At 28.7% G+C, this 14,263-nt stretch overlaps 1 protein-coding gene across 1 annotated transcript; it reads right to left on the bottom strand.

Annotated features, from left to right (window-relative positions):
* Window positions 1-1,085: 1,085 nt before the first annotated feature.
* Window positions 1,086-3,499, bottom strand: LOC137838588 (replication protein A 70 kDa DNA-binding subunit B-like). Its single transcript, XM_068647831.1, has 11 exons — window positions 3,371-3,499; window positions 2,996-3,263; window positions 2,815-2,911; window positions 2,617-2,738; window positions 2,436-2,520; window positions 2,228-2,360; window positions 1,985-2,139; window positions 1,783-1,903; window positions 1,496-1,666; window positions 1,335-1,424; window positions 1,086-1,262 (listed from the first exon to the last, which is right to left on the bottom strand). The coding sequence occupies exons 1-11, from the start codon at window positions 3,497-3,499 to the stop codon at window positions 1,086-1,088; spliced, it is 1,548 nt and encodes a 515-aa protein (XP_068503932.1).
* Window positions 3,500-14,263: the final 10,764 nt, after the last annotated feature.

The raw sequence follows: 14,263 nt of genomic DNA, 5'->3' as shown, positions 1-14,263 counted from the left end.
TAATTTGGATTCTTATTTAAGAATGACATTAAATTTTTTGGGACATATATTTATTTAGGATTTTAAATACTCATAACTTTTATTTATTTTAAATTTTTATTTAAGTAGGAAATAAAATAATTTAATATTTTGTATTTATCCGTATATTAGTTCTCAATTTTATATTAGTCTATTTTAATGAGAATAAAAAACAATTGCATTAAGAAAGATCTATGATAAATCTTTCAATTTTTATAGATTTTCATAACATCAATATAGAAGAGGTGAAATTAAAATTACAATATTTGCTAATAATTGCCTACAACTCTTCATGATACTAATACAACAACTTTTATGCACTCACAACAATTATGATATTATTATCAACACAAATTACAATCCATGCTACAAATTCAGATGATACAATACATCAAATGGTGCCTGCACAGGATAAATAAAAATAAGTTAGGACAAATAAAAATAAGTTTTCAGTTATTATACTTTATACTTCAGAAAGTAGATGAAGAGAAAGAGTAGTCCAAGAAGAGAGAACAATATTCCATGATGAAGAACATCTATCACCTTAAAATAGTCGCCGTTTAAGGTACATAGTCGCCTTCTATAGGTGCTTTGTGATTCTGATGCAAAATCTTCTGCAAAAATGATATAGAATACTGGAAAACGAAACAAACAGAAAAGTAACAATATTAATACCAGTGGAGCAAAGGAAATGCAAAAAAGATGAAGAGATATGTGCTTGCTTCAAATGTGCTTGCTTCATTTCTCACAATCTACAACTTTCCTGTGACAGAAGTTTCTGCATCCTCTCACAATCTTCAGCCATTGAATATCAAAATATTCAAATGTACAAAATAACAATAGCAATACACAACTATACAATGCAAGACATAACATGTCATATATAATAGTATTTATCCATAAATAACACCAATAAATAAGTCCAATAATATTAAATGAAAAACATAATTCTGCAAAATATTTCAAATGTATAGCAATATTACATAATTGAAGAATGTTTGTTGATTTAGGAATGTTCCATAATATCCTCCAAACATCAAATTTGAGCATAATCCTTAAACTACATTTCACTTTTCAATTTTAATATTTCTTTTAAATGTTTTAAGCGGAAGATTTTCCTCTGCAACTTCAATCAATGTTGGAGATTGTCTCTTAAGTGGAGTCACTGTAGCATTGTCATTGCTCAAATCCACAGTTTGGGATTGACACTCGTTGCATTCACTGCCAAACTTGTTCAACAAATCCTGTTTCAATACACACACATTAAGAATAAATGTTTTCAACTAATGTTACTCTCTATCAGAATTAAACAATACCTCTGTGATGTTCTCACAGGAAGCATCAGTCAAAGCTAGTTTGCCTTTGCCCTTTTTGCCATCTTGATCATACAATTCCTTCTCAAAAAACTGCATTTAAAGAAATCAGTATTGAAGAAATATTTTATATTACACACATGGTACTGGAAAGCATAACTTACCAATGAACTATTATTGCCACGAATGAAACGTTCTATGATGTCTTCATCCATACAAATTTTTTTAACTCTAAAGGTTTGCTCAAACCTGAAACCTGTATCAGTTTTTAAATCAACCTTGAATAAAACCTTTTTCTCCAGTATGTCTGCAAATTCTTTTGGAAGATTTCCATTCTAAAATCAAAATGAAATTCAAATTAACCAAGATCTTTATATATATATATATATATATATATATATATATATATATAATATAATATAATTCACATCTAAAGGTGTGCAACGATAACCTTATCATGAGTTTCCAAAATTTCAGCACATGATTTGTTCAGCAGTGAGTTTGCTTCTCTGTCAAAGAGAATGAAAGTGGTAGAATCAGTCTCATCAATGACACGTAGTTGCACTTTATATCTGCCATAAAAAACAATATCAGTATTGAACTGCAGTCAATATTGAGTAATAAATAAATAAGAAACATTGCAAAATGTGTACCTAAACGTGACTTTCATAATGTGCTTGTTACATTTCTCACAAAAAAACATTTTGGAGTCAGGATAAATTGCCTTATTACAGATGCAGGCAGTGTACCACCAATCATCATTGTCCACAACATGTTTTATAGTGCAAAGAACTATGAAGGTGTTCACCTGTGTAAATATAAATTGTAAATATCATGTCTAAATAAGTGAAAACCAAAGACAAATCACGAATTACAAAATATGTAATGACATTTACTTCTCTACAATCCTTCAGCCCTGCTATGGTGGTCCTGGTGGAGGTTTGAAGGAATTCATCTTCAGGAGTTTGCTTTGAAGATTCACATAGTTGGCTTAGCCCCTGGGATGGAGAATCCATACTTTCTAACATCCTTTACATTAAAACTACATTAGAATACACGCAAACCATCTTTTGAACACAACAAATAATGATATTTGTAAAGTACCTCTTTTTCAACGGTAAGGCTTCTTCAGTCAGTACATTATATTCCACTTTTGTGCAATCAATGCAGTTCTGAATATAGATATTGTCTATATAATACTATAAATTAACATGTAAGAAAAATATACTTGGAACCTAATTATTGAAAATAGAAATAAGATACTTTGATTGATCCAAAATGATACCTCTGAACAACTTTACTTTGGCAAATTGGATAGCTATAACTACATTCTCTACTTCCCCAGCAGCGAGGAAGGCATTTAACTGATCTACATAATTGCCGAAGAGCGTGCATTGAATCCGAAAACTACTCTCAAAAAACATCTTTGTTAAAACGTTAGTTTAAAAAAAGGAAACAATGGTGGACTGAAGTTACAACATACCCATCACAATCTATGGAGATGACATTCAGTTTGCTAGTTCTTCCTTCCTTTCGCAATTCGCGTTCTGTTCCCACTCCAGTCAGAACTCCAATTATATCTACATAAAAAGATTACTGAAGTTAAAAACAGTAATGTTGTATTAAAACATTAAACCCTAAAAACAACATATAATTTCACTAACCCCCTAAATAGTCTGTGTCAAAGCCAGGAGCAAAAATCAGAGAGAGAGGTGTGTATTGTGGTGTACTTTGTGGTACCACTTCATTAGCCATTAAAGATACCTTCGTCCCATACTGAAAGTTGATCTTATACTCATGTTTTGTTGTTCTGTAAGACCCTGAGTTGGAGGCAACAGTAAAAGATTGTATGGAATATACACGATCTTCACATATTTGATTCTGAAATTTGTATATAAGAGTCCTCCTCACAGATGCATGTATACGGACTCCCTACAAAGTTCAAAAACAAAACAATCTTTAAACACAACAAATGAAAAATATATGTTTGTTAGAACCGAGAGTTTTTTTGAAAAACTTATTTCTTCATCCTGTAGAACCATCTCTAGTGAAAATGGAATTTTCTGTTTGGTGAAATCTTGCACACACCATAGTCGTAACACTCTGACAACCACATTCCATGTCTCCTTTGTTGAATTAACGTCATTTAAGAAATGAGTTAACGTCATTAGTGTATTCCAACAAATGGACCAAACAATTTTTGTGTATTCCAGCAAATGGACCAAACAGTTTCAGTGACACAACACAATGACAAAAGTTCATTTAAATAGTGACATTCCAAAAAAATGATGCACCATTTTCATTAATTGATTTATTTTTTTTATATTTATTAATTTATTAATTTACCTCGTAGCTGTACAGTAGAGGTTTAGAATGCAGGTTCAGAATGCACTTCTTATGATGCCTTTTAGGATTGGACTTTGCATGTGTCAGCCCAATTTTAACACTGTTGGGGGAAGGCCATTGAATAGCTGCTCTTATAGTCCACAGAACTATATTGTATTGTAGATTTGGCAATTGCTTCAATTCAGAAATACATCATGTTGCCTACAAAAGCTAAACTATATACAAAAGGAAATCTGGAAATAGTTGTTAGACTTCTGGGATAGGTTCTTCAACTTTAGACACTATTGCAGCAAACATTGTTCAATGTGCACTGTTCACCTCAAGTCTAAGTCATATTAAACCATATCTATCTTCTGTCTTCAATACAACCCACTTTTGATTTGACAGCCCAATTTAAACACCATTCGGGCACTTGGTTGACTTTATGCAACACATTAGAATAAAGTTGTGTCATACACCTGTGCCATACAAAAGGGACTTGCCAATGCACAACTTTTTCTATAGCTCACAGAACTTCACAGTTGTGTTATATACAAAAGGAAACCTGCACATAGATCTTGAAGTGTTGCAATAGCTTTATGAACTTTATACAATCCTGCATTATAAAATAGGCAAAGACCCTAATATCCGGATGAAAGAGAGAGAGAAAAAAAGTGAGTTTTAAGAATTGGTACGTGGCAAGCTCTGGTAGGTCAAGGTGTCATGTGGTAATTGGTGAAGCTTTGGTCAATTTTCTTCTTTAGGTATGTATTTATTTACGATTTTGAATAAATTTGGAATATAATTTGTTTTGGATTTTTATTTAAGTATAAAATTAAATAATTTAGATTTTGAAAATTTTAGAAATTTTATTTCTTTTATATTTTTATTTAAGTAGGAAATAAAAATATTTAGGATTTGTATTTATTTATGATTTTGAAAAACTTAGAAATTTTATTAATTTTAGATTATTATTCAAGAATGACATTAAATATTTTAGGATATGGATATATTTAGAATTTTGAATCAAATTTTGGTTTAAAAATCATAACAATTTTTATTTATTTAGGATTTTGAAAATCTTAGAAAGAAAGACAAAGTTTTTAATAATTCAATTGCCATTAATAAAAATATATAAATACCTTTTTTAAATCATAAGAAGTGGCGTTCTGCAGTGTACATAATCGGTTGACGCCACGTTGGTGTCATCACCATGTTGGATAACGGAAGATCAAGTGGTCTGGCATCGCCGCAAGAAGCAAATCGCCGGAAAATAAATAATTTATTTGAAAAATAAATAATTTATTTATAACTTTTGAAAAACATATAAATTTGGTTAATTTGGATTTTTATTTAAGAATGACATTAAATTTTTTGGGACATATATCAAAACTTAGAAATTTTATTAATTTTAGATTTTTATTCAAGAATGAAATTAAATATTTTAGGATATGGATATATTTAGAATTTTGAATCAAATTTTGGTTTAAAAATCATAAGAATTTGTATTTATTTAGGATTTAGGATTTTCAAAATCTTAGAAAGAAAGACAAAGTTTTGCAGTGTGGAAGTGGCGTTCTGCAGTGTACATAGTCGCCGTTTGTGGAAGTGGCGTTCTGCAGTGTACATAGTCGTCGCAAGAAGCACATCGCCGGAAATATTTAGTTAATTTGCATTCTTATTTAAGAATGACATTAAATTTTTTGGGACATATATAAAAACATAGAAATTTTATTAATTTTAGATTTTTATTCAAGAATGACATTAAATATTTTAGGATATGGATATATTTAGAATTTTGAATCAAATTTTGGTTTAAAAATGATAAGAATTTGTATTTATTTAGGATTTAGGATTTTGAAAATCTTAGAAAGAAAGACAAAGTTTTGCAGTGTGGAAGTGGCGTTCTGCAGTGTACATAGTCGCCGTTTGTGGAAATGGCGTTCTGCAGTGTACATAGTCGCAGCAAGAAGCACATCGCCGGAAAAATTTAGTTAATTTCGATTCTTATTTAAGAATGACATTAAATTTTTTGGGACATATATAAAAACATAGAAATTTTATTAATTTTATATTTTTATTCAAGAATGACAATAAATATTTTAGGATATGGATATATTTAGAATTTTGAATCAAATTTTGTTTTATAAATCATAAGAATTTGTATTTATTTAGGATTTAGGATTTAGGATTTTGAAAATCATAGAAAGAAAGACAAAGTTTTGCAGTGTGGAAGTGGCGTTCTGCAGTGTACATAGTCGTCGTTTGTGGAAGTGGTGTTCTGCAGTGTACATAGTCAACGCAAGAAGCAACTCGCCGGAAAAATTTAGTTAATTTGGATTCTTATTTAAGAATGACATTAAAATTTTTGGGACATATATAAAAACTTAGAAATTTTATTAATTTTAGATTTTTATTCAAGAATGACATTAAATATTTTAGGATATGGATATATTTAGAATTTTGAATCAAATTTTGGTTTAAAAATCATAAGAATTTGTATTTATTTAGGATTTTGAAAATCTTAGAAAGAAAGACAAAGTTTTTAATAATTCAATTGCCATTAATAAAAATATATAAATACCTTTTTTAAATCATAAGAAGTGGGGTTCTGCAATGTACATGGTCGCCGTTTGTGAAGGTGGCGTTCTGCAGTGTACATAGTCGTCGTTTGTGGAAGTGCGTTCTGCAGTGTACATAATCGGTATACGCCAGGTTGGTGTCATCGCCATGTTGGATAACGGAAGATCAGGTGGTCTGGCATCGCCGCAAGAAACACATCGCCGAAAAATAAATAATTTATTTGAAAAATAAATAATTTACTTATAACTTTTGAAAAACATATAAATTTAGTTAATTTGGATTTTTATTTAAGAATGACATTAAATTTTTTGGGACATATATAAAAACATAGAAATTTTATTAATTTTAGATTTTTATTCAAGAATGACATTAAATATTTTAGGATATGGATATATTTAGAATTTTGAATCAAATTTTGGTTTAAAAATGATAAGAATTTGTATTTATTTAGGATTTAGGATTTTGAAAATCTTAGAAAGAAAGACAAAGTTTTGCAATGTGGAAGTGTCGTTCTGCAGTGTACATAGTTGTCGTTTGTGGAAATGGCGTTCTGTAGTGTACAAAGTCGCCGCAAGAAGCATATAGTCGGAAAAATTTAGTTAATTTGGATTCTTATTTAAGAATGACATTAAATTTTTTGGGACATATATAAAAACATAGAAATTTTATTAATTTTAGATTTTTATTCAAGAATGACATTAAATATTTTAGGATATGGATATATTTAGAATTTTGAATCAAATTTTGGTTTAAAAATGATAAGAATTTGTATTTATTTAGGATTTAGGATTTTGAAAATCTTAGAAAGAAAGACAAAGTTTTGCAGTGTGGAAGTGGCGTTCTGCAGTGTACATAGTCGCCGTTTGTGGAAATGGCGTTCTGCAGTGTACATAGTCGCAGCAAGAAGCACATCGCCGGAAAAATTTAGTTAATTTCGATTCTTATTTAAGAATGACATTAAATTTTTTGGGACATATATAAAAACATAGAAATTTTATTAATTTTATATTTTTATTCAAGAATGACAATAAATATTTTAGGATATGGATATATTTAGAATTTTGAATCAAATTTTGTTTTATAAATCATAAGAATTTGTATTTATTTAGGATTTAGGATTTAGGATTTTGAAAATCATAGAAAGAAAGACAAAGTTTTGCAGTGTGGAAGTGGCGTTCTGCAGTGTACATAGTCGTCGTTTGTGGAAGTGGTGTTCTGCAGTGTACATAGTCAACGCAAGAAGCAACTCGCCGGAAAAATTTAGTTAATTTGGATTCTTATTTAAGAATGACATTAAAATTTTTGGGACATATATAAAAACTTAGAAATTTTATTAATTTTAGATTTTTATTCAAGAATGACATTAAATATTTTAGGATATGGATATATTTAGAATTTTGAATCAAATTTTGGTTTAAAAATCATAAGAATTTGTATTTATTTAGGATTTTGAAAATCTTAGAAAGAAAGACAAAGTTTTTAATAATTCAATTGCCATTAATAAAAATATATAAATACCTTTTTTAAATCATAAGAAGTGGGGTTCTGCAATGTACATGGTCGCCGTTTGTGAAGGTGGCGTTCTGCAGTGTACATAGTCGTCGTTTGTGGAAGTGCGTTCTGCAGTGTACATAATCGGTATACGCCAGGTTGGTGTCATCGCCATGTTGGATAACGGAAGATCAGGTGGTCTGGCATCGCCGCAAGAAACACATCGCCGAAAAATAAATAATTTATTTGAAAAATAAATAATTTACTTATAACTTTTGAAAAACATATAAATTTAGTTAATTTGGATTTTTATTTAAGAATGACATTAAATATTTTGGGACATATATAAAAACATAGAAATTTTATTAATTTTAGATTTTTATTCAAGAATGACATTAAATATTTTAGGATATGGATATATTTAGAATTTTGAATCAAATTTTGGTTTAAAAATGATAAGAATTTGTATTTATTTAGGATTTAGGATTTTGAAAATCTTAGAAAGAAAGACAAAGTTTTGCAATGTGGAAGTGTCGTTCTGCAGTGTACATAGTTGTCGTTTGTGGAAATGGCGTTCTGTAGTGTACAAAGTCGCCGCAAGAAGCATATAGTCGAAAAAATTTAGTTAATTTGGATTCTTATTTAAGAATGACATTAAATTTTTTGGGACATATATAAAAACATAGAAATTTTATTAATTTTAGATTTTTATTCAAGAATGACATTAAATATTTTAGGATATGGATATATTTAGAATTTTGAATCAAATTTTGGTTTAAAAATGATAAGAATTTGTATTTATTTAGGATTTAGGATTTTGAAAATCTTAGAAAGAAAGACAAAGTTTTGCAGTGTGGAAGTGGCGTTCTGCAGTGTACATAGTCGCCGTTTGTGGAAATGGCGTTCTGCAGTGTACATAGTCGCAGCAAGAAGCACATCGCCGGAAAAATTTAGTTAATTTCGATTCTTATTTAAGAATGACATTAAATTTTTTGGGACATATATAAAAACATAGAAATTTTATTAATTTTATATTTTTATTCAAGAATGACAATAAATATTTTAGGATATGGATATATTTAGAATTTTGAATCAAATTTTGTTTTATAAATCATAAGAATTTGTATTTATTTAGGATTTAGGATTTAGGATTTTGAAAATCATAGAAAGAAAGACAAAGTTTTGCAGTGTGGAAGTGGCGTTCTGCAGTGTACATAGTCGTCGTTTGTGGAAGTGGTGTTCTGCAGTGTACATAGTCAACGCAAGAAGCAACTCGCCGGAAAAATTTAGTTAATTTGGATTCTTATTTAAGAATGACATTAAAATTTTTGGGACATATATAAAAACTTAGAAATTTTATTAATTTTAGATTTTTATTCAAGAATGACATTAAATATTTTAGGATATGGATATATTTAGAATTTTGAATCAAATTTTGGTTTAAAAATCATAAGAATTTGTATTTATTTAGGATTTTGAAAATCTTAGAAAGAAAGACAAAGTTTTTAATAATTCAATTGCCATTAATAAAAATATATAAATACCTTTTTTAAATCATAAGAAGTGGGGTTCTGCAATGTACATGGTCGCCGTTTGTGAAGGTGGCGTTCTGCAGTGTACATAGTCGTCGTTTGTGGAAGTGCGTTCTGCAGTGTACATAATCGGTATACGCCAGGTTGGTGTCATCGCCATGTTAGATAACGGAAGATCAGGTGGTCTGGCATCGCCGCAAGAAACACATCGCCGAAAAATAAATAATTTATTTGAAAAATAAATAATTTACTTATAACTTTTGAAAAACATATAAATTTAGTTAATTTGGATTTTTATTTAAGAATGACATTAAATTTTTTGGGACATATATAAAAACATAGAAATTTTATTAATTTTAGATTTTTATTCAAGAATGACATTAAATATTTTAGGATATGGATATATTTAGAATTTTGAATCAAATTTTGGTTTAAAAATGATAAGAATTTGTATTTATTTAGGATTTAGGATTTTGAAAATCTTAGAAAGAAAGACAAAGTTTTGCAATGTGGAAGTGTCGTTCTGCAGTGTACATAGTTGTCGTTTGTGGAAATGGCGTTCTGTAGTGTACAAAGTCGCCGCAAGAAGCATATAGTCGGAAAAATTTAGTTAATTTGGATTCTTATTTAAGAATGACATTAAATTTTTTGGGACATATATAAAAACTTAGAAATTTTATTAATTTTAGATTTTTATTCAAGAATGACATTAAATATTTTAGGATATGGATATATTTAGAATTTTTTATCAAATTTTGGTTTAAAAATGATAAGAATTTGTATTTATTTAGGATTTAGGATTTCGAAAATCTTAGAAAGAAAGACAAAGTTTTTAATAATTCAATTGCCATTAATAAAAATATATAAATACCTTTTTCAAATCATAAGAAGTGGCGTTCTGCAATTTACATGGTCGCCGTTTGTGGAGGTGGCGTTCTGCAGTGTACATAGTCGTCGTTTGTGGAAGTGCGTTCTGCAGTGTACATAATCGGTTGACGCCAGGTTGGTGTCATCGCCATGTTGGATAACGGAAGATCAGGTGGTCTGGCATCGCCGCAAGAAACACATCGCCGAAAAATAAATAATTTATTTGAAAAATAAATAATTTACTTATAACTTTTGAAAAACATATAAATTTAGTTAATTTGGATTTTTATTTAAGAATGACATTAAATTTTTTGGGACATATATAAAAACATAGAAATTTTATTAATTTTAGATTTTTATTCAAGAATGACATTAAATATTTTAGGATATGGATATATTTAGAATTTTGAATCAAATTTTGGTTTAAAAATGATAAGAATTTGTATTTATTTAGGATTTAGGATTTTGAAAATCTTAGAAACAAAGACAAAATTTTGCAGTGTGGAAGTGTCGTTCTGCAGTGTACATAGTCGCCGTTTCTGGAAATGGCGTTCTGTAGTGTACAAAGTCGCCGCAAGAAGCACATCGCCGGAAAAATTTAGTTAATTTGGATTCTTATTTAAGAATGACATTAAATTTTTTGGGACGTATATAAAAACTTAGAAATTTTATTAATTTTAGATTTTTATTCAAGAATGACATTAAATATTTTAGAATATGGATATATTTAGAATTTTTTATCAAATTTTGGTTTAAAAAAGATAAGAATTTGTATTTATTTAGGATTTAGGATTTTGAAAATCTTAGAAAGAAAGACAAAGTTTTTAATAATTCAATTGCCATTAATAAAAATATATAAATACCTTTTTCAAATCATAAGAAGTGGCGTTCTGCAATTTACATGGTCGCCGTTTGTGGAGGTGGCGTTCTGCAGTGTACATAGTCGTCGTTTGTGGAAGTGCGTTCTGCAGTGTACATAATCGGTTGACGCCAGGTTGGTGTCATCGCCATGTTGGATAACGGAAGATCAGGTGGTCTGGCATCGCCGCAAGAAACACATCGCCGGAAAATAAATAATTTATTTGAAAAATAAATAATTTATTTATAACTTTTGAAAAACATATAAATTTAGTTAATTTGGATTTTTATTTAAGAATGACATTAAATTTTTTGGGACATATATAAAAACTTAGAAATTTTATTAATTTTAGATTTTTATTCAAGAATGACATTAAATATTTTAGGATATGGATATATTTAGAATTTTGAATTAAATTTTGGTTTAAAAATCATAAGAATTTGTATTTATTTAGGATTTTGAAAATCTTAGAAAGAAAGACAAAGTTTTTAATCATTCAATTGCCATTAATAAAAATATATAAATACCTTTTTTAATCAAAAGAAGTGGCGTTCTGCAGTGTACATGGTCGCCTTTTGTGGAGGTGGCGTTCTGTAGTGTACATAGTCGCCGTTTGTGGAAGTGGCGTTCTGCAGTGTACATAATCGGTTGACGCCAGGTTGGTGTTATCGCCATGTTGGATAACGGAAGATCAGGTGGTCTGGCATCGCCGCAAGAAACACATTGCCGGAAAATAAATAATTTATTTGAAAAATAAATAATTTATTTATAACTTTTGAAAAACATATAAATTTAGTTAATTTGGATTTTTAATTAAGAATGACATTAAATTTTTTGGGACATATATAAAAACATAGAAATTTTATTAATTTCAGATTTTAATTCAAGAATTACATTAAATATTTTAAGATATGGATATATTTAGAATTTTGAATTAAATTTTGGTTTAAAAATCATAAGAATTTGTATTTATTTAGGATTTTGAAAATCTTAGAAAGAAAGACAAAGTTTTTAATAATTCAATTGCCATTAATAAAAATATATAAATACCTTTTTTAAATCATAAGAAGTGGCGTTCTGCAGTGTACATGGTCGCCGTTTGTGGAGGTGGCGTTCTGTAGTGTACATAGTCGCCGTTTGTGGAAGTGGCGTTCTGTAGTGTACATAATCGGTTGACGCCAGGTTGGTGTCATCGCCATGTTGGATAACGGAAGATCAGGTGGTCTGGCATCGCCGCAAGAAGCACATCGCCGAAAAATAAATAATTTATTTGAAAAATAAATAATTTATTTATAACTTTTGACAAACATATAAATTTAGTTAATTTGGATTTTCATTTAAGAATGACATTAAATTTTTTGGGACATATATCAAAAGTTAGAAATTTTATTAATTTTAGATTTTTATTCAAGAATGACATTAAATATTTTAGGATATGGATATATTTAGAATTTTGAATTAAATTTTGGTTTAAAAATCATAAGAATTTGTATTTATTTAGGATTTAGGATTTTCAAAATCTTAGAAAGAAAGACAAAGTTTTGCAGTGTGGAAGTGGCGTTCTGCAGTGTACATAGTCGCCGTTTGTGGAAGTGGCGTTCTGCAGTGTACATAGTCGTCGCAAGAAGCACATCGCCGGAAATATTTAGTTTATTTGCATTCTTATTTAAGAATGACATTAAATTTTTTGGGACATATATAAAAACTTAGAAATTTTATTAATTTTAGATTTTTATTCAAGAATGACATTAAATATTTTAGGATATGGATATATTTAGAATTTTGAATCAAATTTTGGTTTAAAAATGATAAGAATTTGTATTTATTTAGGATTTAGGATTTTGAAAATCTTAGAAAGAAAGACAAAGTTTTGCAGTGTGGAAGTGGCGTTCTGCAGTGTACATAGTCGCCGTTTGTGGAAATAACGTTCTGCAGTGTACATAGTCGCCGCAAGAAGCACATCGCCGGAAAAATTTAGTTAATTTCGATTCTTATTTAAGAATGACATTAAATTTTTTGGGACATATATAAAAACATAGAAATTTTATTAATTTTATATTTTTATTCAAGAATGACATTAAATATTTTAGGATATGGATATATTTAGAATTTTGAATCAAATTTTGTTTTAAAAATCATAAGAATTTTTATTTATTTAGGATTTAGGATTTTGAAAATCATAGAAAGAAAGACAAAGTTTTGCAGTGTGGAAGTGGTGTTCTGCAGTGAACATAGTCGTCGTTTGTGGAAGTGGTGTTCTGCAGTGTACATAGTCAACGCAAGAAGCAACTCGCCGGAAAAATTTAGTTAATTTAGATTCTTATTTAAGAATGACATTAAATTTTTTGGACATATATAAAAACTTAGAAATTTTATTAACTTCAGATTTTTATTCAAGAATGACATTAAATATTTTAAGATATGGATATATTTAGAATTTTGAATTAAATTTTGGTTTAAAAATCATAAGAATTTGTATTTATTTAGGATTTTGAAAATCTTAGAAAGAAAGACAAAGTTTTTAATAATTCAATTGCCATTAATAAAAATATATAAATACCTTTTTTAAATCATAAGAAGTGGCGTTCTGCAGTGTACATGGTCGCCGTTTGTGGAGGTGGCGTTCTGTAGTGTACATAGTCGCCGTTTGTGGAAGTGGCCTTCTGCAGTGTACATAATCGGTTGACGCCAGGTTGGTGTCATCGCCATGTTGGATAATGGAAGATCAGGTGGTCTGGCATCGCCGCAAGAAGCACATCGCCGAAAAATAAATAATTTATTTGAAAAATAAATAATTTATTTATAACTTTTGACAAACATATAAATTTAGTTAATTTGGATTTTCATTTAAGAATGACATTAAATTTTTTGGGACATATATAAAAACTTAGAAATTTAATTAATTTTAAATTTTTATTCAAGAATGACATTAAATATTTTGGGATATGGATATATTTAGAATTTTGAATCAAATTTTGGTTTAGAAATCATAAGAATTTGTATTTATTTAGGATTTAGGATTTTGAAAATCTTAGAAAGAAAGACAAAGTTTTGCAGTGTGGAAGTGACGTTCTGCAATGTACATAATCGCCGTTTGTAGAAGTGGCCTTCTGCAGTGTACATGGTCGTCGCAAGAAGCACATCGCCGGAAAAATTTAGTTAATTTGGATTCTTCTTTGAAAATGACATTAAATTTTTTGGGACATATATAAAAACATAGAAATTTTATTAATTTTAGATTTTTATTCAAGAATGACATTAAATATTTTAGGATA

This window comes from Phaseolus vulgaris, chromosome 4, assembly GCF_000499845.2.
Source record: "Phaseolus vulgaris cultivar G19833 chromosome 4, P. vulgaris v2.0, whole genome shotgun sequence".
Taxonomy (NCBI): domain Eukaryota; kingdom Viridiplantae; phylum Streptophyta; class Magnoliopsida; order Fabales; family Fabaceae; genus Phaseolus; species Phaseolus vulgaris.
This window is presented reverse-complemented; position numbering and strand designations above follow the sequence as displayed.

Coding starts and splice junctions, on each gene's coding strand:
- LOC137838588 (XM_068647831.1), bottom strand. CDS start 3,499: ATGACGTTAACTCATTTCTTAAATGACGTTAATTCAACAAAGGAGACA. Junction 2,739..2,814: donor ATCTCCATAGATTGTGATGG/GTATGTTGTAAC, acceptor TTTTGAGAGTAG/TTTTCGGATTCAATGCACGC. Junction 1,904..1,984: donor ATTATGAAAGTCACGTTTAG/GTACACATTTTG, acceptor TTTTTATGGCAG/ATATAAAGTGCAACTACGTG.